Below are 27,377 nucleotides of genomic sequence, written 5' to 3'. Positions count from 1 at the left end.
GTATTTCACTTACTGAATTGAGTTACTGAAATAATTGTCTATACTTTTATTTATTAAGATTTAATTCTAGTGTTTTTGTAAGGCAGAGGTTACAAATGTAAACGTTACGACCTTTTGTTTGGACCATTTTTGCCTTTTCATCTTTCTATTAGAAACGGCTCTAAGAGAAGAGGTGGAAACAACGCCCCCAAAATGACGCTTGTGGCCAAAAAGTGTATTACGTCAGTAGTGGTTTAGGACTACCGTAGCAAATGAATGGCAAACCTTAACTGTCGGCTGTCGCCAATTAGCTCATTAGCTGCGTCTCAGATCGATATACGCAGTTTGCAGCTCTGCAGACACAAAGTTTTCCTGATCGGCAGGTTTTGATGAAGACAAATCCTTTTCATTTAGAAGATTTGATTTAAAATCCCCAAGCGATGAGAGACTACGACCAAGGAACTAAGAAAGCTTTGCCTTTGACGGTTACGCGCACCACTAGGCGGGCGCCTTCTTCAACTTCTTCAGAAATTGAACGATTCTAGTTATAAATGAAATGTAAATGAAAGAAAAAATATAATAATCTTTCTATATCTGTACATACAAAATTGTCTTGGATATTTTTAAGGCGTAATCCACCGGAATAAATATCTTGATCACACATCTAATAATAAAATCAAGCTTGTCTGAACTCTTTGAAACTGTGTGTTGGAGAGTGTTGCTGCAGGTTCCTGGGGCAAACTGCTCCTTCTTCAGGCTGTTGTCAGTGACAGAGGTGAGATCTTTTGTCTCACTTAATGTGGAGGCGAAGAGAATACGTTAATAAAAAAGATTTTAACTGCAGTAAAAGAATTTTTATTGGCTTGATCTTGTGGGACTCACAGACTGCGGACACCGGTGACAGCGGCAAGGGTTGACCGAGCTAGAAGTCTCTGGAGCCGCTATAGGTGCCAGGGACAGGTCGGTCCTTCTTACGGCTATTTTCAGTCACTAAATATTAATATTTACACCTTTATATGAGACCTTTTGTCTTTTGTGTCAGACCTCACCCAGCTCGAGCTTGCCTTGGAGTGGCTAATGCTCGCAGGGCAACCCACTGCCTCGCCCGGTGGATTTCAGACACATCTAGTTGTAAATTTAATCTTTATCTTAGATCTTTTATCTCAGCCATGACAAAAAAGATTTTAACCGCAATGAAATGAATTTTATTGGCTTGATTAGGCGCAGACTTCCTCGCTGTGACCAGCAGTGAAGGCGTGAGAGCATTGACCGAGATCGTGTTTCCCTGGAGTGGCCAGAGCAGCCAAAGGAAGCTACTGCCTTGCTCAGGGGATTTCACAAAGACACAGTTTATATTTGCAGCCATGCAGCCAAAAGAGGTTATAGGTTCTGTTAACTTTCCATCTATCTAGTTGATAGTTTATCTGTGTTCTCCTCCCTCAGCCATGATGGGAGGGAGGAGAACACGTTATTTGTTTAAAGGCACAGTGATATTCTTTTTACACCTTTGATTGCGCGCTTATTACCACACAGTGAGCTGCGCAGTCAGGGAGGGAGAGTGAAACTTGACCATGTTTGAGCTCTTCTCCGCGGCCACCTCTGTGAAAATGGCTCGATACTCCTCCCGGGTGCTTAATACAGAAAGACAGCCGGTGCCTTGTACTGCAAGAGGTGGATGGATGGATGGATGGATGGATGAAAACTTCAGAGACAAAACTTAACAGCTTTCAGTGTGAAATGACAGAAAGCCTCAACAAATCCAATCTGATACAGCTCGTCTGGGTATAGAAAACTGAAGTGTCCTTTTTTTCAGGCGTGGTTCATGGTTTGAAAATAATAAAATTGTATCTTGGTTTGACCCACCTAGTTCATAGCGGTCCTTAATATTAATGCTGTCACTCTTCTCACTCACTTTGCCTGCTCAAATGCAATGCGCAATTCTGTTATTGTTAAAATCTAATATCTTTATCTGATTTACATAGTAGTATATCTAAGATAGCTGAAACTGTTTTCTGCTGGTGCAAAGAACTTAAATAGTGTGGACCACTTGGTGTAAATTAGAAATCTCTAGAGATTTTTTTAAATGCAGATCATGATAACAAGTAAAATATATAATTTCAGTGCTGTCCTTATGATTGAGTTCCTAAAGAGAAATAGAAATCTGCCAAAACTCAACCACAAAATCCTGATCGGTGCAGCAATCACCGAGTTTCAACTACAGTATTTCCTGTTTGACTGGCGTAAAGGAAAACAGAGAAGTCCTGTACCTGAACATCTTTGAAGTTCTCCCTCAGATCCATGAGACGGTTGTATGCCTTGATGGCTTCAGCAAAATCGCCGATGTCAGTGCTGACAACAAGGAAGTTCTCCCAGATCTGCCAGTGTTCGTAGTTACACTTCAGGGCCTCCTGCAGGGTTCGAAAGGCTTTGGTTCTGTCACCAAAGGGGGAAAAAAAAACAAAACAAAAAAACAGCAGAGCCTCAGGTTCACTGGAGAAAAAAACATTTCAGAAAAACATTTTGGATTTTAGGTTAATCTATCTCAACTGCATATTTTTCTAACAACGAAATAGAATAAACTTTTCTGATTTTTTTTGGTCATTTTCATGCATGAAAGCACAGGTTTTAAACCGAAGTGCACAATAACTGTCCAGCAAGGAACAAATTCCCAGAAATAGATCGTTGCCTGAATCTCTCCAAAGAACAGAGCCGCAGAGATCCTCCCTGGATTCCCCTTCAACCCATAGGAGCCTTATAATAAAAGCCTATTTGTTTTTAAAGCTTTGCAGTGATGTCTGGTTATCTAACAATTTAAAAGCCGATATAGTCTATTATTCAAAGTGGTCCCACACATGAGGCCAGATGTTGAACAGCTGGACAAAGAAAACATATGAGGTGAAGTCAGAAGGTTTCTAACGCTGCTGACTTGGAATTTCAACACAATGATGTCAGAAGTTTAGAGAGAAGGGCCAAACGAACCCTACCTCTGTAGATCAGGGCACAGGCGGCTGTGGCGGGACACATATTGTGCAAAATTCTCCAACCACTCCTCCTTTCTCAATACTTTGCTTTAATGTTCCAGAGTTGCTTTCTTACAAATCATAATGTTTGAGTAATCCAGGTCACAGGAAGATCAGTTCTGAGGTTGTTTCTTCAGGCTTAAGCTGTCATTAGCTGTAGACATTCTGCTGGTAGCCTCTCATTAATGGGCACTGACAAGTTACCAGTTTAACAAACATGATTTAGATGATTATGCAGCTATTTGCTAACCCAAGTCTTTGCAACAATACCAAAGATCCTAAATTGGTCTTAAGCTGCCTGTTAAAGGCACATGCAGACTTGTTTCTTTTTAAAGGGTTCTGTAAAGCTTGCAATTGTAAAGCCACAGGCCTTGCCATACAGGAGAAACCTGGACCAAATCAAACTGATCGGGTAAAACTCTACCCAGAAAACAGCCCTGGTTGGGAGTTAGGACTTTTTGGACCCAGAACTACAGATGGGATGCTAAGTAAGGGATAATACCAGAAGAGGTGTCCATTAACAGAAATTAATGGACGACACGGAAGTGTGAGCCATCCACTGCAAATTTCTGATAATGGACACCTCGAATGGCATTATCCTGCTTATAACATGGTCACTTACGAAGGAAATAAATATTAAACCACTTATTAATATCTAAAAAAAAAAAATTTTGGTTAGTATGTTATTCACAAGAAGTGGCTTGTATCCATAGTCCGTTCACAAGAAGATAACTATTTAATACCTCTCGTTGTGATGCGTAGTCAAGGTAGCCAGCTCTGGCCACGGAAGCTAATGTTTGAGCCAGCGCAATATTTTAGAACAATCAGGCTGGATAACAGGCTGGGTGGGTTGCCGCTGGTTCGATCCCCTGCTCGGACTGTCTCAGTCGTTGCGTCCTTGGGCAAGACACTTCACCCAAATTACATGATGGCGGTGGTCAGAGGGCCCAGTGGTGCTGATGTATGGCAGCCTCCACTGCATGAAAAGTGTGATTTTCGTCACTATGCGGCACTGTAGATTGTCGTGGAAGTTCAGGTTAACGGCTGTTCACGGTAATTTGCAGGCAACACCGAAAACTGCCGTGAATTGTCAGAAATTGACGTGGGCCTTGCTTGGCGTGGTCCCCCCATAACCCCCCCTCCTCCTAATTCTAGGGGAGGCTTTAACATGTAAATGAAAATGCTGTGAGCTATACAAATGCAAATCAGGGTTGCAGGGGGAGTTTACCCATGTCTTGCATTCAACTCCCCTTCAACTCCTCTTGGACGCGATCTACAACTTTCAGCCAGTCCGCAGACTGACGAGAAGAAACTGCTGATTGCTATCAGTGGACTGTCTCATATGAGTCAGTCGGTACTGAAGCAATGCCAAGAGCGTGGAAATGTTCAAGTCAGAAGTTTTGGTTAGGTCATTCAGGTTAAAGTAAATGAAATGGGGTTTAATGAACTAAAAATAGGTCCCACTTTAATGGAGAGGTATAGTGAGGATTTAACTATATATACAGATGCATCTAAACTAACTGATAAAAGAATGGGTGTTGCTTATGTAATTCCAAAATTAAACATTAAAGTTGGAAAAAGAATGAGTGATGATTTAGCAGTTTACTGTGTGGCTAGCTTTGCTTTGGGTGGAGGACAATAGGCCAAGGAAGGCAGTAATTGCTTCAGATTCCAGCTCAGCTTTAATCAGTATTAAAACATTTCAGTCAAAATCAAGGCAAGACATTGTGTATGATATACTGCAAGCTGCAAATAATCTAATAAAGTCAGGAATTAATATAACTCTGGTATTGTACCAGCTCATATAGGAGTAATAGGAAACGAGTTAGCAGATAAAAGTGCTAAGCAAGCAGCTAGACATTCTAATATAGATGTTGAAGTGAACTACAGCAAAGAAGAAATTAAAAGTATGGTCAAAAACATAGTTAAGGGTAAATGGCAAACATTATGGGACGGTGGGCAGACTGGAAGACAGTTCTATAACATTCAGAATAAAGTGGGAAAGAGCAGAAATACAAACAGAAGCAAGGAGGAGGAGGATGTATTTTCTAGAATGAGGTATGGACACACACGTCTAAATAAAACTTTGTTAATAATGAAGAAGCATGCTGATGGCAACTGAATTCTGTGGTAGTCCAGAGACTATAGAGCATGTTATTGTACACTGTAATAAATATCAGGAAGAAAGACAAAGACTAGTCTTACAATTACAAGGAGAACAGATGAGGCTAAACTTAGAAGAAATTCTGCAAAAAAAAACACAGGGGAAATGAGTGTAAACTATGTAATTGGCTTCCTGAGGAATACAGGACTAATTAAAATAATTTAGTATGATCTTTTTGTTTGTTTTGTTTTGATTGGTTTGTTTCGTTATGTTTGTTTGTGTGTTTGTTTTATTTGTTTGCAACCTATTAGGGAAGGTTAGACTCCAGTACCACACTCCAGTCCAGTTGGTGGCGGTAATGCACCATTAAAGTTAGTTGCCAACCGCCATAAAAACCGAAAGAAGAAGAAGAAGAAGTGGACCGTTTCGTCAGCCAATAGTGCCGATATGAATGAGCGGTTCACTTAACTGCAGAATTCGGTAAACTCCAGGTTGCTGTCAATAGAGGACAAGTTGGCGGCTCTGCAGTCGAACAACTGTGCGGGAGAGACTAACTCCAAGAAGAGAAGACGGGTGCAGAATCCCAAGCTTAGGTAAGAATATGTTCGGTGACTGCTAGCTAAGCTAAAAGTAGCCTAGCCTACAACCAAATCTAAGATTAGCCTAGTAGCCTTGCAAAAGAACAAGCTTTATTAAAGTGTATTTTCATTTACAGGAAGCAGTATGCCGTCTTCACAACTCGGAGACAAATTGCAGGCGCTATGAACCGGAGCGAGGCGGTGACCTCCTATTTGCTCGGAGCCATGTCTGCAATTCCAGATGTACACAATGTTGATAAAGACGACATTATCTGTAAGTGACTTGTTTTTACTGCTTCTCCTTGCTTGTTTAATGTTATTGTGACTTGCGTTTGATTTTTATTCATACCACTCTCATTTAATTGTTTTCCAGCCTGGCGAAGAAGATGGCGTTGTTGGCGTTGTCTCTGGATGGATTGGACGGCCGCCGCCATTTCGTAGGCCGGTGTTGTGCGCAATTCTGTTCCCCCTGTGTCGGGAGCGCACTTTGCAGCCGTTTTCCCGGCGCTTCTAGTTCATTTCTCGGTAAAACAAATCCTATAATCATGTCTAGGTTGTAACATTCAGTTTAATCGGCAGCTGTTTACAAAATTGTAAAATAAAAATAAATAAACTGTCTTTCAGGCATCTCCCGAAAACTTTGGGAAATAAAGAGCAAATGTTTCTAAATTCTCAAATTATGTGTGATAGGATGTAGTATACTAGAAATTTCCTTAATCCAGTAAACTGTCATATTTTATATTACAAAGGGATGTACTGGGAAGTCTACACTCTTGTGTTTTCAGGAAGTCTTAGGCTGTTTCTCAATTCACGAGAACGCGCTCGCATTCTCGTGAATTGAGAAACAGCCATAATGTTTGTGTCCTGCTATCAGCCATCCCATCCTCCTCTTTCAGCAATGTAAAATCATAAATACACAGTAGGTGCTGGAATAGTGTTTTATGGCTTACTTTTATTTATCAGGTTAAAGTGACAAAAGTTGGAAAAAGACCGTTTATCTTGCCATTTATAATAACACAATACAGCGTAAGAAGACATAGTTTATTTATTTTTATTCTACAATTTTGTAAACAACTGCCGATTAAACTGACTGTTACAACCTTGACATGATTATATGAGTTGTTTTACCGAGAAATCAATTAGAAGCGCCGGGAAAACGGCTGCAAAGCGCATTCCCGACACAGGGGAAACAGATTTTCACGGGGGAACAGAATTGCGCACAACACCGGATCTCTCTGAACTGTGTGTGAAGCTGCAGTCCCGGTTAGAGGCGACGCCGAAGTACAGAGCCACGCACAGTAGGCGTCTGCACATCGGACCTGCCTCAGAAAGAACGCCGCCAGCAGTTACCTACAACCCCGAGGAGGCGCACGGACAGTTCACGGGGTTGTAGTTTTTGGATCCTCGCGTTGTATATAGGTGTTTATTTTAATAAAGCTCTTTCTTTGCATAAACATCTTCCTGGCAAATGTTCATTTCCTGTATAAATTCATTCATGTCCTTGATGGTAGCCTAATAATAGTGTAGTAGCCTACATAGGATAACATGAATATACAGCATAATATGAATGAATATATATATATATATATATATATATATATATATATATATATATATATATATATATATATATATATATATATATATATATATATATATATATGTATGTAAATAAGTTATTGGGGATCTGCCAACCAATCAGGAGTGATTTTACTTGTTTGAAAGAAGTGGTTCCATCCAATACTCAGTAAGAACGTTCAAGCCTGGCCTGGCTTGAACGTGTGGTTTTGCTGCCAATCAGGAGCGATTTTACTTATTTAAAAATAGTGGTTTCAGCCAATACTGAGTAGGTTATTCAAGCCAGACCTGGCCAGCCGCGCGGGTTTGCTGCATTCATATGCTAATTAGGGCCATTAGTACAGCTGATCGCTCTCCACATACGTCAGAGTCCGGTTCCGACAATTTGTGGCACTGACAAACGGCGACAAGCGCGGGTTGCAAATTGTCCTTAACTGCCGAAAATGACGGAGATCTGCGGTAGTTTACGGGGACGAAAATCTCACTTTTCATGCAGTGCTCATCTGTGTCAGTCTGCCCCAGGGCAGCTGTGGCTAGTAGCATAGCTCACCACCGTCAGGGTGTGAATGGGTGAATGACTGACTGTAGTGTTAAGCGATTTAGGGTCGTTGGACCTGATAAAGAGCTGTACAACTACCAGCCATTTACCATTTTACCATTACATACAAAAAATATTAAATCAATTATCAATACTTTAATGTCTTTTTTCAACGTTAAAATGATACGCTTTTCACAAGAAGTGCCTGAGAGAAAGAACTATTTAATATCTCTCATTGTGACACGTTACCAAGGTAACCCACGTCAACTGTCTTGCCATTACCGCTGAATATTACCAGCATTTTGTTTCAGTAGTCTCTTGGTTTATATGCTTCTGTAGCTCATATTTTCTGTTCACTAAGTTATTCAACAGCAGGTAGTCAATGGTGAATATCACTATTTTACAGAGTTTGCATTTAGATACTTTGATAAAATCCAGTAACATCAGTCTTTAAGAAGCCAGAGAATAAGAGTACCACTGTTATCAAAGCCTTCTTAGGGGTTTTAAAACCAGCACAGTCTAAATATATTACATTTTCATGTTGTAGATCTGACACTGGTGGTGAGGACACTGTGATGAAATCAGTGAGGGAAATTTGGGTTAATCATAATATATATTATCAATATAATACTCAACAACAATATTACAATGTCATACTTTCCTAATGTTGTCTAGCCCTGCTTTGAACTGAGTTTTAGGTTAATTATTTATATCTAGTATTGCAGGTTTTCAGCTATATTCTACGCTATTTTTATTTACAGTTTCTTTTTCATTTACTTGGATTTACCTACTTATTTTGGTGCAAACCTATTTCACAGAATAGATGTCTTCGCTGCAGCAGTAATGTATACATTCCTTCTGAGGAAAATAAAGGGTCCTTCTGTTCTATTTTGTTACTACCTAAATATCATACTGAATATCAATATGATGCTCCTATGAATACTAATAAGTTAAAACATGCCTGGCTTGCCACATTCAGCAGCCTCCAGACTCATACTCACTTCATCTGGAGGCGAATGTAAGCTGTAGAAAGGTTGTTCCAAGCTTCTGCATTCTGAAGTAGGGGGAGGGGATACGAGGCCAAGGGTTTACCGAGATCAGGGAAGAGATAGAAAACAAAGAGTGTTGGAAAACAAGGCAGAAGCATTTACAAAGTAGAACTATAGTTCCATGGTACAAATAGGTACAAATACCTGTACATGGGCTTTTGAGAGACTAAGAAGACATTAAAATATTACCTATGTATAAGGTAAATAAAAAGAAAACGTGTCATAATTTAGCGTTAATGACCCCAAACAGCTAATAAGATGATTAGCTTCAAATAGATAAAACTGGCTAGTCCCTGTACAAACTGAAGAGGACAACATTAAACCAAGAAAAAGCAGCACTGGTGATCCATTTACCTCTGAAGTTGGAACTTAAGGATGTTTATTTGTCATTGTATTGCTATGGTGAAATTAATTTATTTGCTCAGTAACCTGGATCGCTATCATAGAAGCTGCATGCTGTACTTTCAAACACTGTAGAAACATGTTTGCCAAATGCTGGTGAAGATTCTCAGTCATCCAGGTCCTTATCCGACTGACCGACCGACATCCTAGCTCTTAGTGACATTCTAGAAGGATGTCACTAAGAGCTACTTTTAATCTTTGTATTCTTTGTGAATATGGGCACAGATGTTTAATTTCAGATATTGGGATAGATAGAAAACTAAAACAAAAAAATATGGAGTATAGCATATTGCTAAATTACTGGCCACTGGTGGCATTAAAATAATTTCCTTGAAAACAGAACAAATAAAACCCTAGATTAATGCTGAAGAGAATAAGTTTAACACAGACTGCAAAAAAACAAACAAACAAAAAAAACAGAGAGGGGTGCGACGCAAGGTGTCGGGTATTTTGGGTCCACATTCCCTAAAATGGATATAATAGGCTTTTCATGTACTGGACATATGCCTGATGCAGAAATATGGTGGCTTAAAATGAAGCTGAGTATAACATAAGGCTGGGATAAGGGACGGGTTAAATAACTTGTAACAAAGTACTCCTAACAGGCATAGAGCAAGGAAACAAACATTTGGTAAGGGCCCTCAGAATGAGATGCATGAGTAGTGCATGACTTGTGAGCATAAATGGGGGCACTTACATCCGGCTCGAGTCCCACACACCTCTGGAAAGCTCGAGCAGCTCCCTCATAGCCTTCCAGAGCGAAGTAGGCACATCCAAGGGAAAACCACACACCAAGCTACATGCAAAGAAGAGAAATGGAATTTCAAAGTCAGTTGAATCATGGATATTTCCAACTAGCTCAAAAAGCTAGTTGGCTCTGTTGGATCACATGCCTCCAAACCCTAAAATGTCTTTTCAAAGAAAAGTCTTTTTGTCCTCTAGAGCAGGGGTTCCCAAACCTTTTCAGCCGCGCACCCCCTTCAGTGTCCCAACCGGCTTGGCGCACCCCCCACCCCCCCACCACCACAAAAAAAAGAAAAAATTCTGTTGCAGTAGCAACAATTCAACCATCTTAACAAAAGTTGTGGGAATAAAATTAGAACATAATTTGAATTAAACTTCAATAAAGTTGGAACATCCACAACAGAATCCTGAGGCTTTTGCAGGTGCATCAGTGGCTCAGCCTGGAGCGAGAGAAAGAAAGAGATGCTCAGATCGGCCTCACCTCCACAACCTGAAACGTCTCTGAGGCAAAGGATTAAACTGATGATCTACCTGTGTGTGTTCTCACTTTTTTTGTGCACCAGCTTCTTAATCTGAGTCACAATTTACAAACACGAAGAACTTTGATTTGTGTCCGATGACGCGAGCGCGCGCGAGAGAGAGAGAGAGAGAACTGCAGACCAGAGTAACAATAACAGAGCGCTCCATAAATATTTTATTAACCAGAGAAAAAAAAAAACTTTTACAGCGGCTACATTCAGCGGGTAAACACGCCCAGGGCAACACACCTCAGCTCCCCTCAGCCCCACCCTCGGTTTGTCCCTGTGTGACTATGCGCTAAAACCGCATCTGTAAAATGAACTGCGCCTGTCTGACTCTCAATGAAACCTATTGCAGCTCTGTGCGTGAAGAGTCAATAAATCGCGGAGGCTGCAGCGGGGTGGGCGAGTCATGCGCGTCAGTGCTGGTAGAGGTTCAGAGTCACCCCAACAGGAGCAGCGCTGGTTGGATGCGCTGCGCGAAAGAAAGAGAGACTGGTCGCTCAATTTAAGCTTGTAAAAACTTTTGGCCCGAATTCAATTGTCCCTCTACTGACGTACACGACGTGAAGCGAGGAAAGAGTTGGAGAGACATTTGTCATTGGTTTGCAATTCACTCACCTGTTGCCTCCGATTCCCTGGTTTCAGCCAACTGAGCATATTTGCAACAATGAATGAAGTAGAGGGCACAAGCTGCTTCTTCTATGCATTGAAGCACAATGCGTAGAAGAAGATAAATTCATATTACGATGAAGTGTAGAACAACACTTTTTAAAATAAACAGATTTTCATATCAATACATTTTATTTATTTATTAAATTTGCTGTTTTGATTTTTGTTTCCACAAAGGAAATGATTATTTACACGTCTTTATGGTGTGGGGAAAAAAAACACTGTCAAACCGCCATTACAGATTTCAGCTCGCGCACCCCCTACTGGCAGCTCGCGCACCCCCAGGGGTGCGCACACCACACTTTGGGAATCCCTGCTCTAGGGAAAGAGTGTGGTTCGCAGAGCTTATATACATCTTTCAGTCTGTATTACTGTTGAAATAAATGTAAGCTAGTCAAAAACCTAATTTTGATTTTAAATTTTTAATTCACAGTTTAAAAAGTACAAAATAAATTTCAATGGGTAAAATATCACTTTCCAGGATTTAGTCCCTGTAGAACCACCTTTAGCAGCAGCAACTTGGAGTATTACTAGACATTGTTGTGGAGAAATTTGATTAGAGAAATCTGATTGAAACAACTTGTTCACACAGTTGTTTCAATCAGTTTAGGGGGCTACAGTTGGCTGGATCCCAGCATTATATGGATTATTTTCTATAGGTAGACTTGTCGTGTCTGCCGATGACACAGTTTATGTCAAGTTTTGCTGTCAGTAAGACAGATGGCCTTGCATTAAGACTCTACAATACTTAGTACACAAAGGATGTCATGGTTCACTCAATAACTGCAAGATGACCAGGTCCTGCATCTGTAAAACAAGCTCATGCCGTCACCCATCCACCACTGTGCTTGGTGTTAGGGGTTTGTGGAGATGTAATGTATCTGACTTTAAGCTCAAAATATACACCACGAGTCAAAGGTTTCGACTTGGGCTTTTTCTTATTTTTATGATTTTCTACATCACAGTTACAAACTTAAGACGAGGAAATACAACAAAGCGTATGTAGCACTTGGCTTCACTGTGAGTGCGGTGGGAGACGAGGAAAGACAGGTGTGTTTACTGTGACTAAAAATGTTGGGAGCGGACAGCTTGAAGCCAAATAAATTAAGCCGTCAAATAAAGACAATGCTGGAAAGCTGCTTGAGCTTTTCAGTGAAAATGTGCTGAATATAGCCAACATTCATCCCACTTTATGAACTACTTCAGCAAACAAGTGAGCAGTTGGCATCATATAAGGTGGGGTACCAAAATTGCTCTGTGCAAAAAAAAAAAAAAAAAAAAAAAATACTCTAGCAGGAGTTCATACTGCTTGCAGCATTAGACGTGGTTTCTGTCTTGCTGGATGACCCAAGTGGGGCAAAATTAAAAACTATCACTAACTGTCGCCAGACGTATAATGCATTGCAACGATCCTCGAGAACAGCTGGTAGAATAACTCAAAGAAAAAAGTTTGCCTTACAATTCAATAAAGCAACTGACAGCAACAAAACTTTATTGCTTATGTCGTTTTGATAAGACAAAGTCCTTGTGTGAGCATCTACTTTTTTTAAAATATGTCAGTATGAACATACTGCATTTACAACAACTATGAAGTCACAGAGAAATTTAGTTTATTTTTTTTTTCTTTTGCAAATTGCTGGCACTTTGATACTCTTTAGATTTACTCTTTTAGATTCTACTAAACAATGTTAATAAAGTTATTCTTTGTTGTAAGAATATCCATATTTTTTATCTTTTGTTTAATGGTAACAAGGATACAATACAGGGGTGTAGCCTACTTGTATTATAAGTTCGTGAAACACAATTTATATAAGTCTTATAAAGTGAGGTTGTTTTTTTTTTTTGGGGGGGGGGGGGGGGGGGGTGAGATGTTTTCTTCCTCCTGGCAAAAAATAATTCAGAAGCCCTGGTTTAAAGCAAAGTGAGTAAAATCTCAGAGTACCTGCATGGAGTTGATTTTTAGCGACTGCTCAAAGCAATGCACACACTGCTGGAACTCCTTGCTTCGGAGGTGCAGCAGAGCTTTGGAGCGCATAGCTCTGGCACTTCTTCGGCCCGACAGCTCCCACGCCTGGTCATAGTACTGATGGTCATTCAGGATGTCTCCCAATAAACAGTACAGGCTCGGGGTCTGCTTCTTCTCCAGCTCTCTGCGCACAATCTCCTCAGCCTGAGCAAATATGCAGCAGAAAACAAGGAGAGGCAAGAAAAGGACATATTAATCAAGTGGAGAGTTACAAGATGGCTCAAGCAGGAGAACATCAATGGTTCTGCACAGTTTCAGTACTAGCATGTTAAAAACAGCGTTTCATCTAAAGAACAACAGAACAGTGAATGGGTAGTCACACTGACAAACTGACATGAATCTTTTCTTTTTTTTTTCTGTGCACCGGTGATTCTTAGTTTGCAGCGGAACGAACTTTCAAAGTTGCAGCCAGCCAGTTCTAATGGCCCCTTATTTTCCGAAAAATTACTTCTGCCTGTATTTTAATGGTCAGAGTGTCAGTTTTGGGCCCCCCTCTGTCCTGGGCCTGGGACAATTGACCCTTTTGTCCCCCCCCCCCCTGTCAGCGTGCATGGCTACACTGACAGGTTAACATCACAAATTTCTCTGTTTAAATACACTGATGTTGATAAAGAGGAACCCCTAAAACAGTTCCGCTTGAACTCACCATCCTTTCTTTCAATGGGCTTTAGCAACATCTTTTGAGTATGGCTATAACAACGTAAAATTAAATCTACGCAGAATGATTTTACCCAATGCCTAAATTTGACTGCATCAAATTTAAAAAGTTGTTGTCTCTCCCCCTCCCCCCCTTCACCTGGTCCCTTCCTGTGACCTCAGCTCTGACAGGAAGCTAAAATTCTGCAGTTAGTCTAATTCACTTAAACAGTATCAGAGGGAGTTTAATCTCAGAATATACTTTATATTCGTAATATTTTATTTTTGTAATATTACAAGTTTATTTTCGTATCCCTCTTGGCTTCATTCAAGAATAAAAATAATTATAAGAATGTAACCTGGCCCTATTACTCCAGGACTGAAATAGTTCTACAAACTGTGACTGTTCTGGAAATGTTCCCCCTTAATTCTCGTAATATGACATTTTTCATAATATTACCACTTTTTTCTTTCTATTTACGTTTTTCTCCTATGACTTTTTTCTCATATTAGTAATTTTATCTCTTTATTTCCCCCAAAAAGTCTGTTGCTAATCTGTGTCTATACCAGATCTTAAAAGGTTCACACAGTTTTATGAAATAATGAAGACCACAATTTTTAGATTTAACCAATTGATTTTTATATTCATAACGCATACACACATATATTTTTCTCTCTCTCATATTAATCTGGACATATCCTTATATATAAACACACACCTGTTTATTTATAATACTTCAAATATATATGCACATCGGTCAAAATATCGATCAAAGGCCTGGCTGCCAATCTCTATCATATAATCTGTATATATATTTTTTACAAGTATATATAAGCTCCATCTATATCTTTCTATCTGAATACCTAAAACAAATATACAGGGAACATAGACGTTCACTACTTTCTGCCAAATACAATATGGCGGTGACGTCGATGTGCAAACCTGCGCCCAATGGGGCATCTTCGTATATGATGTCTATGAGTAAGGTAAGTTCACCAAAATAAAATGCACAAGTTAAATGATCAAACAATAAATACAAACTGGAACTGTGAATTGTTTAAAACCAAGATGTTATAGTAAATAATATGTAGAAATGCAAAACATAAACAAACCCGGGATATATGCATATGTTTGCAGACTACAGACTAAATAAAATATGGCTAAATCAAACAAACAAGAATGTTACCTAAAAATATATAAACTGAGGCAAATGGTGTTCTCACCCACTTTGTCACATTTCCCTAATAGTCCGTGGGCCAGAATCTGTAGGACGTCTCCTTAAGAAGTTTTGTTTTTGCGCTCCGGTCCAAGAGGTCACGTGATTCGATTTTTGCTGCTCAGCCAATCAGATCGCTGTATTGTCAGCTGAGCGAGTTCAACCAGTTCATCATAGCTGCGCCCGTAAAGGGTTGTAAGCATTTGTTTCCAGACAAAGAAAGCCCAATAATAGCATTTTCTGGCGCTAGTTGGCAAAGATCTTTATGGCAAATAAAAATAAATAGCCCAGACCATCCATCCTTCATTTTCTAACACGCTTATCCCTGCTGGGTTCATGAGGGGTGCCGATGCAGATCTCCAGCTGTCAATGGGTGAGAGGCGGGGTACAACCTGGACAGGTCGCCAGTCCATCACAGGGCAGAAATAGTCCAGACTTTTGCCCATTTTACTGTTATATCACCAAGACCTGCTGCGCTAGGATACCACAGGCGACAGGTGTCGTTGTGCCAAATGATTTATCCCCGCCCAACTTAAGCTACAGAAATGAACATAGAGCAATACCCCCAGAATCTCCCGAGAGGGGGGGAGGATGAGGGACTCAACTGGACAGATTCAACAGGGACAGCCAGGAACGGACTATGGATACAGAAAATGCTAACTGGAGAAACATTGGAAGTTAATTGTCATTGCGGAAAAATCTGCAAGAACTTGAGAGGGCTCAAGATCCATCAGAGCCGAACCGTCTGTGGAAAAGGGGGGGGGGGGGCACAGGTGCAGCGCACAGTGGTTACACTTGGTGAGACGCAGGAGAACTCCAGGCAGGACGAACCCCACAGTACTGGAGATCTCTTAGCACCTGAGTTACCTCGAGGCGTCAGGAGGAACAAACCTGATTCCAACTCAGTGAGCCAACCACATCCTGCGAGGGAACGAATACAATGGCCCAGGATGAGTGATAACAAGGATTGGAACCAACTAGATCAAGACCTCGACAAGATTATAGAAGCCACATTGGCTGGGACAGCCGAGCAGAAAGTTAACACTCTCACAACATTAACCTACAACTTAGCAAGGGAGCGGTTTGGAGTGGAGGAGAAGAAAGTGGAAGGTCAGTCTGTACATCAGCCTAGCAGAAGGGAAAGAGAAATCAAGCATATGAGGAGAGAAATCAAGTTATTCTCCAAATGATTCATATATGCCCCAACAGAGGAAAGGGAGGGCATCAAGGACCTGACAAGTCAAATGCGGGATCGTTTAAGCAGACTTAGGAGAACAGAGGGCTTACGAAAGAAAATGAGGGGCAGAGAGAAGAAGCGGGTACAGTTCATCAAAGACCCTTTCCAATTCACTAGAGCACTTCTAGGTGAGGCAAAATCCGGAAAGATGACCAGCCCAAGAGAGGATGTGGAGGCATTCCTGGAGGAGACCCATAATGACAGCTTCAGGAATCAGAAACTGGAAGGTAACCCAACCATCATCGGTGTAGAGGCCCCAGAAAAGGAACTCAACATCAATGAACCGAGTTGGAAATAAGTCCAGGAGGTAGTGAAGAGGGCCAGGTCAGGTTCTGCCCCCGGCCCAAGCGGTATACCCCACAAGGCATATAAAAAGTGCCCAATGCTTCTTCAGAGGTTGTGGAAGTTGTTCTGAAGAATTTGGAGAAAGGGTGCCATTCCACCGTGCTGGAAGAGGGCAGAAGGATGTCTCGTACCAAAGGAGGAGAACTCCTCAACCATTGAGCAATTTCGAACAATATCACTGCTTAGCGTGGAAGGTAAAATCTTCTTCTCTGTATTGGCCAAGAGGATGACCCATTATATGACCGAGAACAAATACATCAACACAGCTATTCAAAAAGGTGGAATTCCAGGCTTTTCTGGATGACTGGATCACACAGGTGTTCTCACTCAGATGATCTGGGAGGCCAAGACCAGAAACGGCAACCTTACAGTAGTCTGGCTGGATTTGGCCAATGCCAATAGATCTATTCCATACAGCACTAGACCACTACCATATCCCTCAACACATCAAGGGAATGATCACCAGCTACTTCAGTGGAATCCAGATGCGATTCAAGGCAGCCCATTTTACAACTCGTGGCAGAGCCTAGAAAAGGGAATTGTGACTGCACTGCAAAAACGGATCTAAAAATAAGTAAAATGTTCTTAAAATTTGTGTTTTTGTCCTAGATTTGAGCAGGTAAATAATATTATCTGCCAATGGAATGAGTATTTTGACCCCTAAAATAAGATAATTAGACATCCTGTACTTGAAATAAGATGATGGAGATGAGTTGTTCCCATTTTAAGAGCAAAAGTCTTATTCCATTGGCAGATCATCTTATTAACCTGCTCAAATCAAGGACAGATTCACTCATTTAAAGAAAATATTACTCATTTTTAGTTCCGTTTTTGCAGTGTGGCTGCACAATCTCCCCCATCCTTGTGTCATGGGAATGAATTTGCTGACAACAGCTGCAGCAAAGGAGGCAAAGGGCCCAAAGATGGAGTCAGGCATCCAACAACCCTCAATAAGGGGTTATATGGATGACCGTACTGTGACAACCAGAACCCATGTGGAGGCGAGATGGGTGATAACAGCTCTGGACCAAATGGTAACATGGGTTTAAGCCAAAGAAATCCCGAAGCATGGTGATCAGAAATGGGAAGGTGACCAACAAGACTGCATGTGCAAGGGGAAGTGATTCCATCAGTGGAGGAAAACCCAATTAAGTGTCTCGGAAAGTGGTTTGATAGCTCACTGGCCGATCGAAACAACATTCTCAATACAGAGAAGCAGACAGAGGAATGGTTGAGGAGTATCGAGAAGTCAGGACTTCCAGGGAAATTTAAAGCGTGGCTCTATCAATACGGGCTATTGCCAAGGCTCACATGGTTACTGACTGTGTATGAGGCCCCGATGAATAGCATGGAAGGGATGGAGGCAAGGCAAGGCAAATTTATTTATATAGCACAATTCAGTACAGAGACAATGCAAAGTGCTTTACATGATTAAAATATAGGAATAAAAGCAAGTAGGGATATAATGTAGAAACAAAAAAGAACATTAAAAACAGTGAAACAGTTTAACTAGAATATTCAAAGGCAATTTTAAACAAATGTGTTTTTAATGTTGATTTAAAAGAACTCAGGCTTTCCGCACTTTTACAGTTTTCTGGAAGTTTGTTCCAGATAAGTGGAGCATAGGAACTACATCCTGCTTTTCCGTGTTTGGTTCGTGTTCTAGGTATGCAGAGCAGGCTGGAGCCAGAAGACCTGAGTGGTCTGGAGGGTTGATACACTGATAACACGTCTGTGATGTATTTAGGTGCTAAGCCATTTAGGGATTTATAGACTAACAGAAGTATTTTAAATTCTATTCTCTGAGATACAGGGAGTCAGTGGAAGGACTTCAGAACCGGGGTTATGTTCTCTACTTTCTTAGTCTTAGTGAGGACGCGGGCAGCAGCGTTCTGGATCAGCTGCAGCTGTCTGATCCACTTTTTAGGCAGACCTGTGAAAACACCGTTGCAGTAATCAATTCTACTAAATATAAATGCATGGATTAGTTTTCCAGATCCTTCTGAGACATTAGTCTTTTAATCCTGGAAATGTTCCTCAGGTGATAGAAAGCCGACCTTATAATTGTCTTTAGATGCTTTTGGAGGTTCAGGTCTGAGTCCATCATTACTCCCAGATTTCGGGCCTGATTAGTGATTCCTAGCTGAAGTGACTGAAGCTGTGTGCTAACTTTTGATCTCTCCTCTATTTGTCCAAAGATTATTACTTCTGTTTTGTTTTTATTCAATTGAAGAAAGTTTTGACACATCCAGGCATTGATTTCTTCTAGGCATTTACTCAGTGGCTGAACTGGTTCATAGTCACCTGGTGACATGGTGATGTAGAGCTGTGTGTCGTCTGCATAGTTATGGTAGCTGATGTTGTTATTTTTTATTATCTGGGCTAGAGGGAGCATGTAGATATTGAAGAGGAGGGGACCCAGGATGGACCCTTGGGGAAGCCCACTTGTGATTTTTGTCGTCTTTGATGTAAAGTTACCTACTGATACAAAAAAGTCCCTGTCCTTTAAGTAGGATTTAAACCAGTGGAGAGCTGTACCAGAGAGGCCGACCCAGTTCTCCAGGCGCTCTAACAGAATGGAGTGATCGACAGTATCGAATGCTGCACTGAGGTCCAATAGAACCAGCACAGTGGTTCTGAGGTCCAATAGAACCTGCACGGTGGTTCTTCCACAATCTGTATTTATATGGATGTCATTAAACACCTTAATAAGGGCGGTCTCTGTACTGTGGTGAGCACGGAAACCAGACTAGAAAACGTCAAAGCGGCTGGTCGTTAAGAAGATGTTTAATTGTTGAAACACAGCTTTTTCAGTAATCTTACTGATAAAGGGGAGGTTTGAGATGGGCCTGAAGTTCTGGAGTAGAAATTTGTCTAAATTGTTCTTTTTAAGCAGTGGTTTGATAATTACTGTTTTTAGGGACTGGGGTAAAACACCTGACAGAAGGGACGTTTTTATTATCTGAGTCAAATCAGACGCTGTGACAGGTAAAACTTTCTTAAGGAAAAGTGTGGGTAGAACATCAAGGCAACAGGAGGAGGAACTTAGCTGCTGTATGATCTGCTCTAAGCTTTTGTGGTTTATTTGGCTGAATTGGGACATTTTGTCACAAATATTTCCAGCTGAATACAGCATTGGTTCTGGTGTTGATATGGTAGTACAAAGTGATCCTCTAATTTTTAGGATTCTCTCAGTAAAGAAGTTAGCAAATTCATTGCAGGCCCTGGTGGAGTGGAGTTCAGAAGCCACGGACACAGGAGGATTTGTTAACCTGTCGACTGTGGAAAATAAGACACAAGCATTATTAATGTTTTTCTTGATGATCTCTGAGAAGAAGATTCTCTTGGGTTTCAAGATTTTTCAATTGTAAGTTATATCTGTAAAGTCTCTCTTTATAGATGTCATAGTGAACCTGCGGTTTGGTCTTTCTCCACCTGCGTTCAGCTTTTCGACACTCCCTTTTTTCACTTCTAACTGCTGGAGGATTTTTCCAAGGATATTTTTTCTTCCCGGAAAGAACTTTCACTTTAACTGGAGCAATGCAGTCAATGATGCCCTGAGACTTTAGAATGAAAGTTATCTACTTGCTCATCTACTGAGTTGCAGCCCAGGGTTGAAGTAGCAGAGTAAGCTTGAATAAAGGTTTCTGTGGCATTGTGCTTAAAGGTGCGTTTTCTTACGATGTCCGTTTGGCTAAATGAGTCACTGGAAATGATGCTTTCAAAGGTAACAGAAAAGTGATCAGATAGGGCAACATCAGTTACGTTGACCTGTGAAATCTCTAGACCTTTAGTGATGATCAAGTCTAAAATCTGTCCCCGTTTGTGTGCTGGCTGTTTAACATGTTGAGTTAAAACAAAGTTTCTAAGTGTGTCACACAGTTCTTTTGCACTTCTGTCTTCAGGGTTGTCAACATGAAAGTTGAAGTCTTCAACACATATTACAGACAGGAGGTCACTAAAATCCTTAAAAAAGTTTGAACTCCCGCATACATTGACTGAAGCATCAATTACCCTCCTACTTAAGCCAGGTAAAGACAGCAAAGAATGTGGCTCATACCGACCCATCTCCCTCCTAAACTGTGATGTGAAGATCTTGGCCAAAGCCCTTGCCTTACGCCTTGAAACCACAATGCAGGACGTGATATCTGCTGACCAAACTGGTTTTATTTCAGGCCGGCATTCATTTACAAATATTCGTCAGCTCCTAAATGTTATCCACTCTCCTGTGTCCAGCGCGGTACCTGAAGTGGTTATCGCGCTGGACGCAGAGAAAGCTTTTGATCGGGTAGAATGGGGATATTTATTTGCATGTTTAAAGAAATTCGGATATGGCCCCAATCTTATCTCGTGGATTAAACTTTTATATACCTCTCCCAAAGCCTGTGTAGTCATAAATGGTAAACGCTCACAGTATTTCCAGCTATCAAGGGGCACCCGTCAGGGCTGTCCAATCAGTCCATTGTTGTTTGCCTTGGCCATAGAGCCCCTGTCTATTATTCTAAAAACATCACCATCAATTACTGGAATCACTAGGAGGGGGAGAGAGTATAAGGTATCTCTTTATGCTGATGACTTGCTAATGTATGTATCTGACCCTGTTTTATGTGCTCCTCATATTATCCACACCCTGAGGAGGTTTGGCGCCCTCTCTGGGTACAAACTGAATATCAGTAAAAGTGAATGTTATCCTGTCAATGACTTGGCTCTTCAAATACAGGAAGGAGCTCTGCCGTTTCATTTGTCTAAAAATGGCTTTAAATACCTGGGTATTAATATTACAAGGGATATGCAAAATCTTTACCAGGAAAACTTCTGTCAGTTATTTGAGAAAATTAAATTAGACTTGAAGAAATGGAAATCACTTTACCTTTCCTTGGCTGGAAAAGTAAACTGTATCAAAATCAATGTGCTACCCAGGTTTCTATACCTGTTTCAATGTATCCCACTTTATCTCCCCAAGTCTTTTTTTAAGTCTATTGATAAGGCTCTAATTTCATTCATATGGAATGGGAAGAAGCCTAGAATACGATTAGAACTGTTACAGAGGCCTAAAAACCAAGGTGGCTTAGCCCTTCCAAATTTATGTCACTACTACTGGGCCTCAAATGTTCAAAAAATCATGTACTGGCTCCACACTCCCGATACAGACTGGTGTCACTTTGAAGCTGTATCTTGCATCTCCACTTCTCTCAGAGCCCTGGTCACTTCCAGCCTACCCCTCCCTTTCTCACAATACACTAACAATCCTATAGTCATAAACACTCTCAAAATATGGGCTCAATTTAGACAGAGTTTTGGGTTTAAAAACCTTCTCCATCTGGGTCCCATACACAATAATCACCTTTTCCTCCCAACTAAGTTCGACTCTGAATTTACTCTCTGGCAGAGACGTGGCATTCATAATTTTGAGGACTTATACATAAACTGTATCTTTGCAAGCTTTGAAGATGTATCACACAAATTTGACCTCCCTCAGTCTAGCTTATTCCGATATTTCCAAGTCCGCCACTTCCTTCAACACCATGATCCCAGCTTTCCATACATATCATCACCTTCTGGTCTGGATGATCTGTTAAAATCGCCGTTTAATTCTAAAAGACTGGTCTCCAGAATCTATGATTGCATATCCTCTTTTAAAAACACAACACTAGATAAGATCAGAGCAGACTGGGTGGTTGAGCTGGGGGAGGACTTGGAAAAGGACATTTGGGAGAACGCTTTACTAAGAGTAAACAACAGCACTTTCTGTGCCAAGCTAAACATAATACAATTTAAGGTCCTACATCGCATTCACTATTCCAAAGCAAGACTGGCTAAAATATATCCTAACACAGATTCAAACTGTGACAGGTGCCGAAACATTCCTGCTGACTTAACACATATGTTCTGGTCATGCCCAGCCCTGGCAACCTACTGGTCCACCATCTTTAAAACATTGTCAGAAGCATTGAGTATTAATCTTCAGCCCAACGTAGCTATGGCCATATTCGGTGCCACAGATAGAAGAGATTCAACATTAAGAGAAGGCCATAGAAATATAATTGCTTTCACAACGCTGCTTGCACGCAGAAGAATTTTATTGCATTGGAAATCCAAAAATCCACCCAAGGCATCTTTGTGGTTTAGTGACTTGACACACTTCATACATTTAGAGAAAATAAAATATACTCTAAGGGGGTCCAAGGACAAATTTCTCTCTATCTGGGGTCCAATACTGACACACTTAAGTAAACTCAAAACTGTGCCCACTTAATAATCCCCTGGCAGTTATTCTGCGTTTGTATCTGTATTTATGATTGAACCCATGTGTACCAGCCTCGGTGCGGGAGTGCCGAGATATTTGCCCTTTTTGTTATGTACGCTCATTTGTGTATAAACTGGGATATATATTTGTATGTAATCTTTATATTCGTTTATTTTTGTTTATTTATTCTTATTTTTTTTATATATATTTTTTATTTTATTTTATTTATTTATTTATTTATTTTAATTATTTATTTATTTATTTATTTATTTATTTTTTTTGTTTGGATTGGTGTCTAACATGTTCTTGGGATTGGGGTTAAAATATAAATATGAGTATCATGTCTCTTGTAATCGAAATCATTTAATGTATCACTGATGCTCATTTAAAAAATAAAGATAAAAAAAAAAAAAAAAAAAAAGTTTGATGTGGACTTAGGAGGCCTGGGTTAAACATTCAGAAACATAGTTCGTACCGGACTCTTTACCTGGAGAGCCAAACTTTCAAAAGAGTTGAATTTTCCCAAAAACAACTTTTTATACTTTAGTGAATCATTAACCCAATTTATATGACTTAGTGGTTGATGATGTCTCTGTGACAGGTCGCATCTGACAGTTTATGACTTTTAAGTATTTGTTCCTGTTTATCCTTTTGTTTTTCTTCTTTCTGCCACGTATCATCACAGATATTCCATAATCTCCGGCAAAAGGCCCAGGCTGATGCTGGAAACTGTCATGTCTGTATCACAGCAAAGTAATTTGGAGTTCCTCAGTACCAGAATGTTCTGTGATACGTAGAGAAGGAGGATCGGAGGCTTTGAGGCCTTTGGAAAATGTTGGTTTAACCACAGCAGAATGGCTATGTGGAGAGGATGTCATCTGTAGGCCAATCTTAAATACTTTGTTCATGTTGTGAGAAAAATCCAGAAAAGGAACTTCTGGGCATTGTGGAGAAGGAGGGGAGGTGGGTGCAGTCTGGAACGTTGTGTTCGTGATGATGGAGGTTCTTGGTCCTGTCAGGGTTTTGTTTACCGATGAACTCAGGACGCACACACGGGACTAAAAGTTTGAGTCTTTATTGAAGGAAGTATGCTGGGTGGTGAGTGATGAAGACCGGAGGTTCAGGACTGCAGAAGGTCAGGGATGAATGTGATGGCAGGAGCTGACGGCCCGGAGTGAGAGAGAGTCACGACTATCCAGGCAGCAGGGAAAGCTTAGTACTGCTCGGCTAGCAGGCCCCGTAGCCACAACAGGTTAGCAGTTCGTTGGAGACACCAGGGCACAGAGCTGAGCTTCTCCAGGGCGGCTAGTCAGGTTAGCAGAACTTGAGAGACACCAGGGCACAGAGCTGAGCTTCTCCAGGGCGGCTAGTCAGGTTAGCAGAACTTAGGAGACACCAGAGCACAGAGCAGAGCCTTTCCAGGGTGGCTAGTCCAGTTAGCAGTTCTCTGGAGACACCAGGACACAGAGCAGAACTTCTCCAGGGACAAACAGCAAAGTAAGAGTCTATAGAAAACTGGCAGGACTAACCTTAAACAAGAAAAACAACTCTTCCAAGGCAAAAACAGGGACTGGCATGGAGAGGTGTGGAATGATGACAGCCCAGTGCTGAACTGAAGGCAGAGGGAGGTTTAAATAGAGCACTTCACAGGTGGAACAAGGGTCTGGCTACTTGACTGGTAAATGATTATCAGGTGTGACTGACTGCTGAGGAGGTGAAGTGAAAATTGACAGAAAATAACTGATGACTGAAAACTAACAATAAATAAAGTCAAACCTAACCCAAAAGAGATGAAAAAATGAAAATAACAGAAAAACAAAGCCAAACCAAAACTCAACCATAACAGGTCCTCTCTTTGTCCTGCTGAGATCTGGGATGAATCCTCCTGTAGCTCTGACAAAGCCTCTTTCTGTGTCATCTTTCTGGCCATCTTTATCTTGGCTTGTTCCGGCTGTACTGGGCTTATTATTTGTTTTGGCACTGGTTGACCTTTGTTTTGGAACAAAGCTGATGGTGCATGGTTCACAGAATAGAAGTTGTTTGAAATCAGCCGTTTTGCACCTGACCTATTTAGATGGAAACCATTGTCGCTGAACAGATGTCTCCTATCCCAAAAGATGTTAAAGTTGTCTATGAAGGTTACAGTTGTTTGTTTCCATGTTTTTTCCAGCCATTTGTTTAGCATCAGAATTCTGGAAAAAATCTCATCTCCACAATTATTGGGTACGCGAGGGCTGCTGAGAAACACCTTGACATTAAGGCTATCGACTAAGTTCAACAGACAAATATAATCCTCTTTCAATACTTCTGATTTTCTTATCCGGGTGACGTCGCCCAGGGCTTCAGCTTGTATTACGAGTTTTTCCAAGGTCGGGCGTTCTTTCAAGATCCTTGGAAGGGTGTCTGAAACATCAGACACCAGGCCACTGTTTTGAGAACAGCCCGCTGTTATTTCACTTGTCTTGGGACATCTCTCTGTCTCTCTCGGCTAGTTTTCTTTGTCTAGGTGTGGGGTTCGTTGATCCTTTGGTCTTGCACCCAGAGTGGTCCAGGGATTCTAATTTTCCTTAGGGAACTGTTTGTTCGCTGAGTCGCTGGGCTGGTGGTCACCGTTTGGAATCACAGGCAGGGTTGTTTCATTTTCATGCGCGGCGTTTACATCATAATTCACTTCGAGTCGACAGATTTTCAGTTCCATAACAGCCATCTTCTGTAAAAAGCTTGTCAAAGTCCATTGTGGTGAAGGTAGGCATCTTTTCAAAATCAAAATGAAAAAATAAGTAAAATAAAATAACTAAATCCAACTTTCTGTGGTTTTGGTTAAGAAATAAAAAGGAGATAAAAAGTAAAAGGCAGGAAAATGCAAGCAAGCAGGGAGCAGAGAAAAAAGCGTCCGAACAGGCAGAGAGGCGAGAAAAAGGGAGAGGAATGTCAACAAGTATCTCCGGAAGTGGCTGGGAATTCCTCCAAGCTTCACTTCAGTAGGCCTGTATATAAGATCAGGACAACTTCAACTTCCTCTGACATCCATGGTGGAGGAGTTTAAAATTGCCAAGTGCAGAGTCGTCATGACCTACAGAGACTCCCACGATGACCAAGTTAGACACGCAGGGATCGTCACAAGATCCGGCCGCAAGTGGGGAGTTGAGTCAACGGTCGCACAGGCGGAAAGTATGCTGAGGATCCGTGACATCATTGGGGCACCATGCACAGGAAGACAGGGTCTTGGAACATCCCATTTCCAACAGTGGAGTAAGGCCAGAACCAGGGACAGAAGAGCAATGATTCAGGAGGAGATTAGAAGTATGGAGGAGGAAGGGCGAAGGTCAAAGGCTGTGGCGCTATCTTCCCATGGAGCCTAGACCAAGTGGGACCTCCCCAAGCGTGAGATTACTTGGGCAGAGCTGTGGGGGCTGGAGCCGTTTCGTATTTCCTTCTTACTGTTGACCAGGCAGGACAATACAAAGCATGGTTTTCTCTCAGTGACACTGCAACTTCGATTTGGTTGGTCTTTGAAAGCACTGTTGGTATGTATTGAATTTTGCAATGGATATTTTGTTGATGAAGAATGATGCAGCCATTTGTATAAAGCAATGCTTGAGCTAATTGTATTTTCTGGAGCAATTTGTTGTATTTTGTGCTTCATTGTTTGCTACTGTGTATTTCTGAGTGTTTGTATGTTTGTTTCTCAGTTTTACCCTACTCCAACTGGCTTCAGTAGAGAGTCAACGCAAAGCCTCTTGTCTGTGTGGTCATTTTGGAGAGGAGTTTATCTGAATGTCAACTCCAGCAAGGCGCTGGAGGTTGAGGACATGACAGTAAAACAACACTTTCTGGCAGACCACCTTCTACATGAGAAGAACTAGTCAACTGGAAAACCCAGTTCATCAAAAGTAAGCAAAGCGCTTTAGTCATGTCAAGGAAAAGCTCCACATCAGGATGTCTTAAAACAAGATCACGCATCACAAGCTTATCTACGCAGTCTACAAGTTCGGCAGCCAGCAAAGCAGCTGCAGCATTGGCACGTGCAGAAGCAGAAGCAGTGAAAGCCGAAGCAGCATTTGTTGAGAAAGAAATTAAACTGAGGATACAACAAGCAGAGCTTGAGGCATCAACAGCTTCAATAAACACATTTAGAGGCTTCACTGGATAAAGTTCGTTCTCAGAAAAAGGCTGCAGCTGCAGAGGCTAAAGCAGAAGTCTTGGAGTCAGCTGTGGAACAGCATAGTGAGACCATCAGTGAAATAGACGTTCCAAATGAGGATTCAGAATCACGCACAAAGGAATATGTAGAGGGAGCTATCCAAAGTGAAGGCATGCCTAAAATGCAACCAACCCAACATGGAACTATACATGACTCTGACCACAGAGTCTGTGCACCAGGAATGGCATTGCCAGTTTAGCCAAAACCAGAACCTACCATAACAACACAGGCTCAGAATCTAACCATGGCAGTGAGATCCAATCACCACTTCACAAAGCCGTCA

The 27,377-nt window shown here is 41.2% G+C and overlaps 1 protein-coding gene across 1 annotated transcript in view; it reads right to left on the bottom strand.

Moving 5' to 3' along the window:
- The window catches only part of ttc27 (tetratricopeptide repeat domain 27), a gene marked incomplete at its 3' end in the record, with an annotated part of 176,843 nt that overhangs the window by 10,681 nt on the left and 138,785 nt on the right, over nucleotides 1-27,377 (bottom strand). Inside the window, 4 exon segments of the mRNA XM_036130656.1 lie at nucleotides 2,247-2,412; nucleotides 8,799-8,851; nucleotides 9,946-10,044; nucleotides 13,125-13,352. Coding sequence (XP_035986549.1) covers nucleotides 2,247-2,412; nucleotides 8,799-8,851; nucleotides 9,946-10,044; nucleotides 13,125-13,352 — 546 coding nt within the window.

This window comes from Fundulus heteroclitus, unplaced genomic scaffold (assembly GCF_011125445.2).
Source record: "Fundulus heteroclitus isolate FHET01 unplaced genomic scaffold, MU-UCD_Fhet_4.1 scaffold_37, whole genome shotgun sequence".
Taxonomy (NCBI): domain Eukaryota; kingdom Metazoa; phylum Chordata; class Actinopteri; order Cyprinodontiformes; family Fundulidae; genus Fundulus; species Fundulus heteroclitus.
Note: the sequence above shows the minus strand (reverse complement) of the source record. Positions and strands in the feature narration are given on the sequence as shown.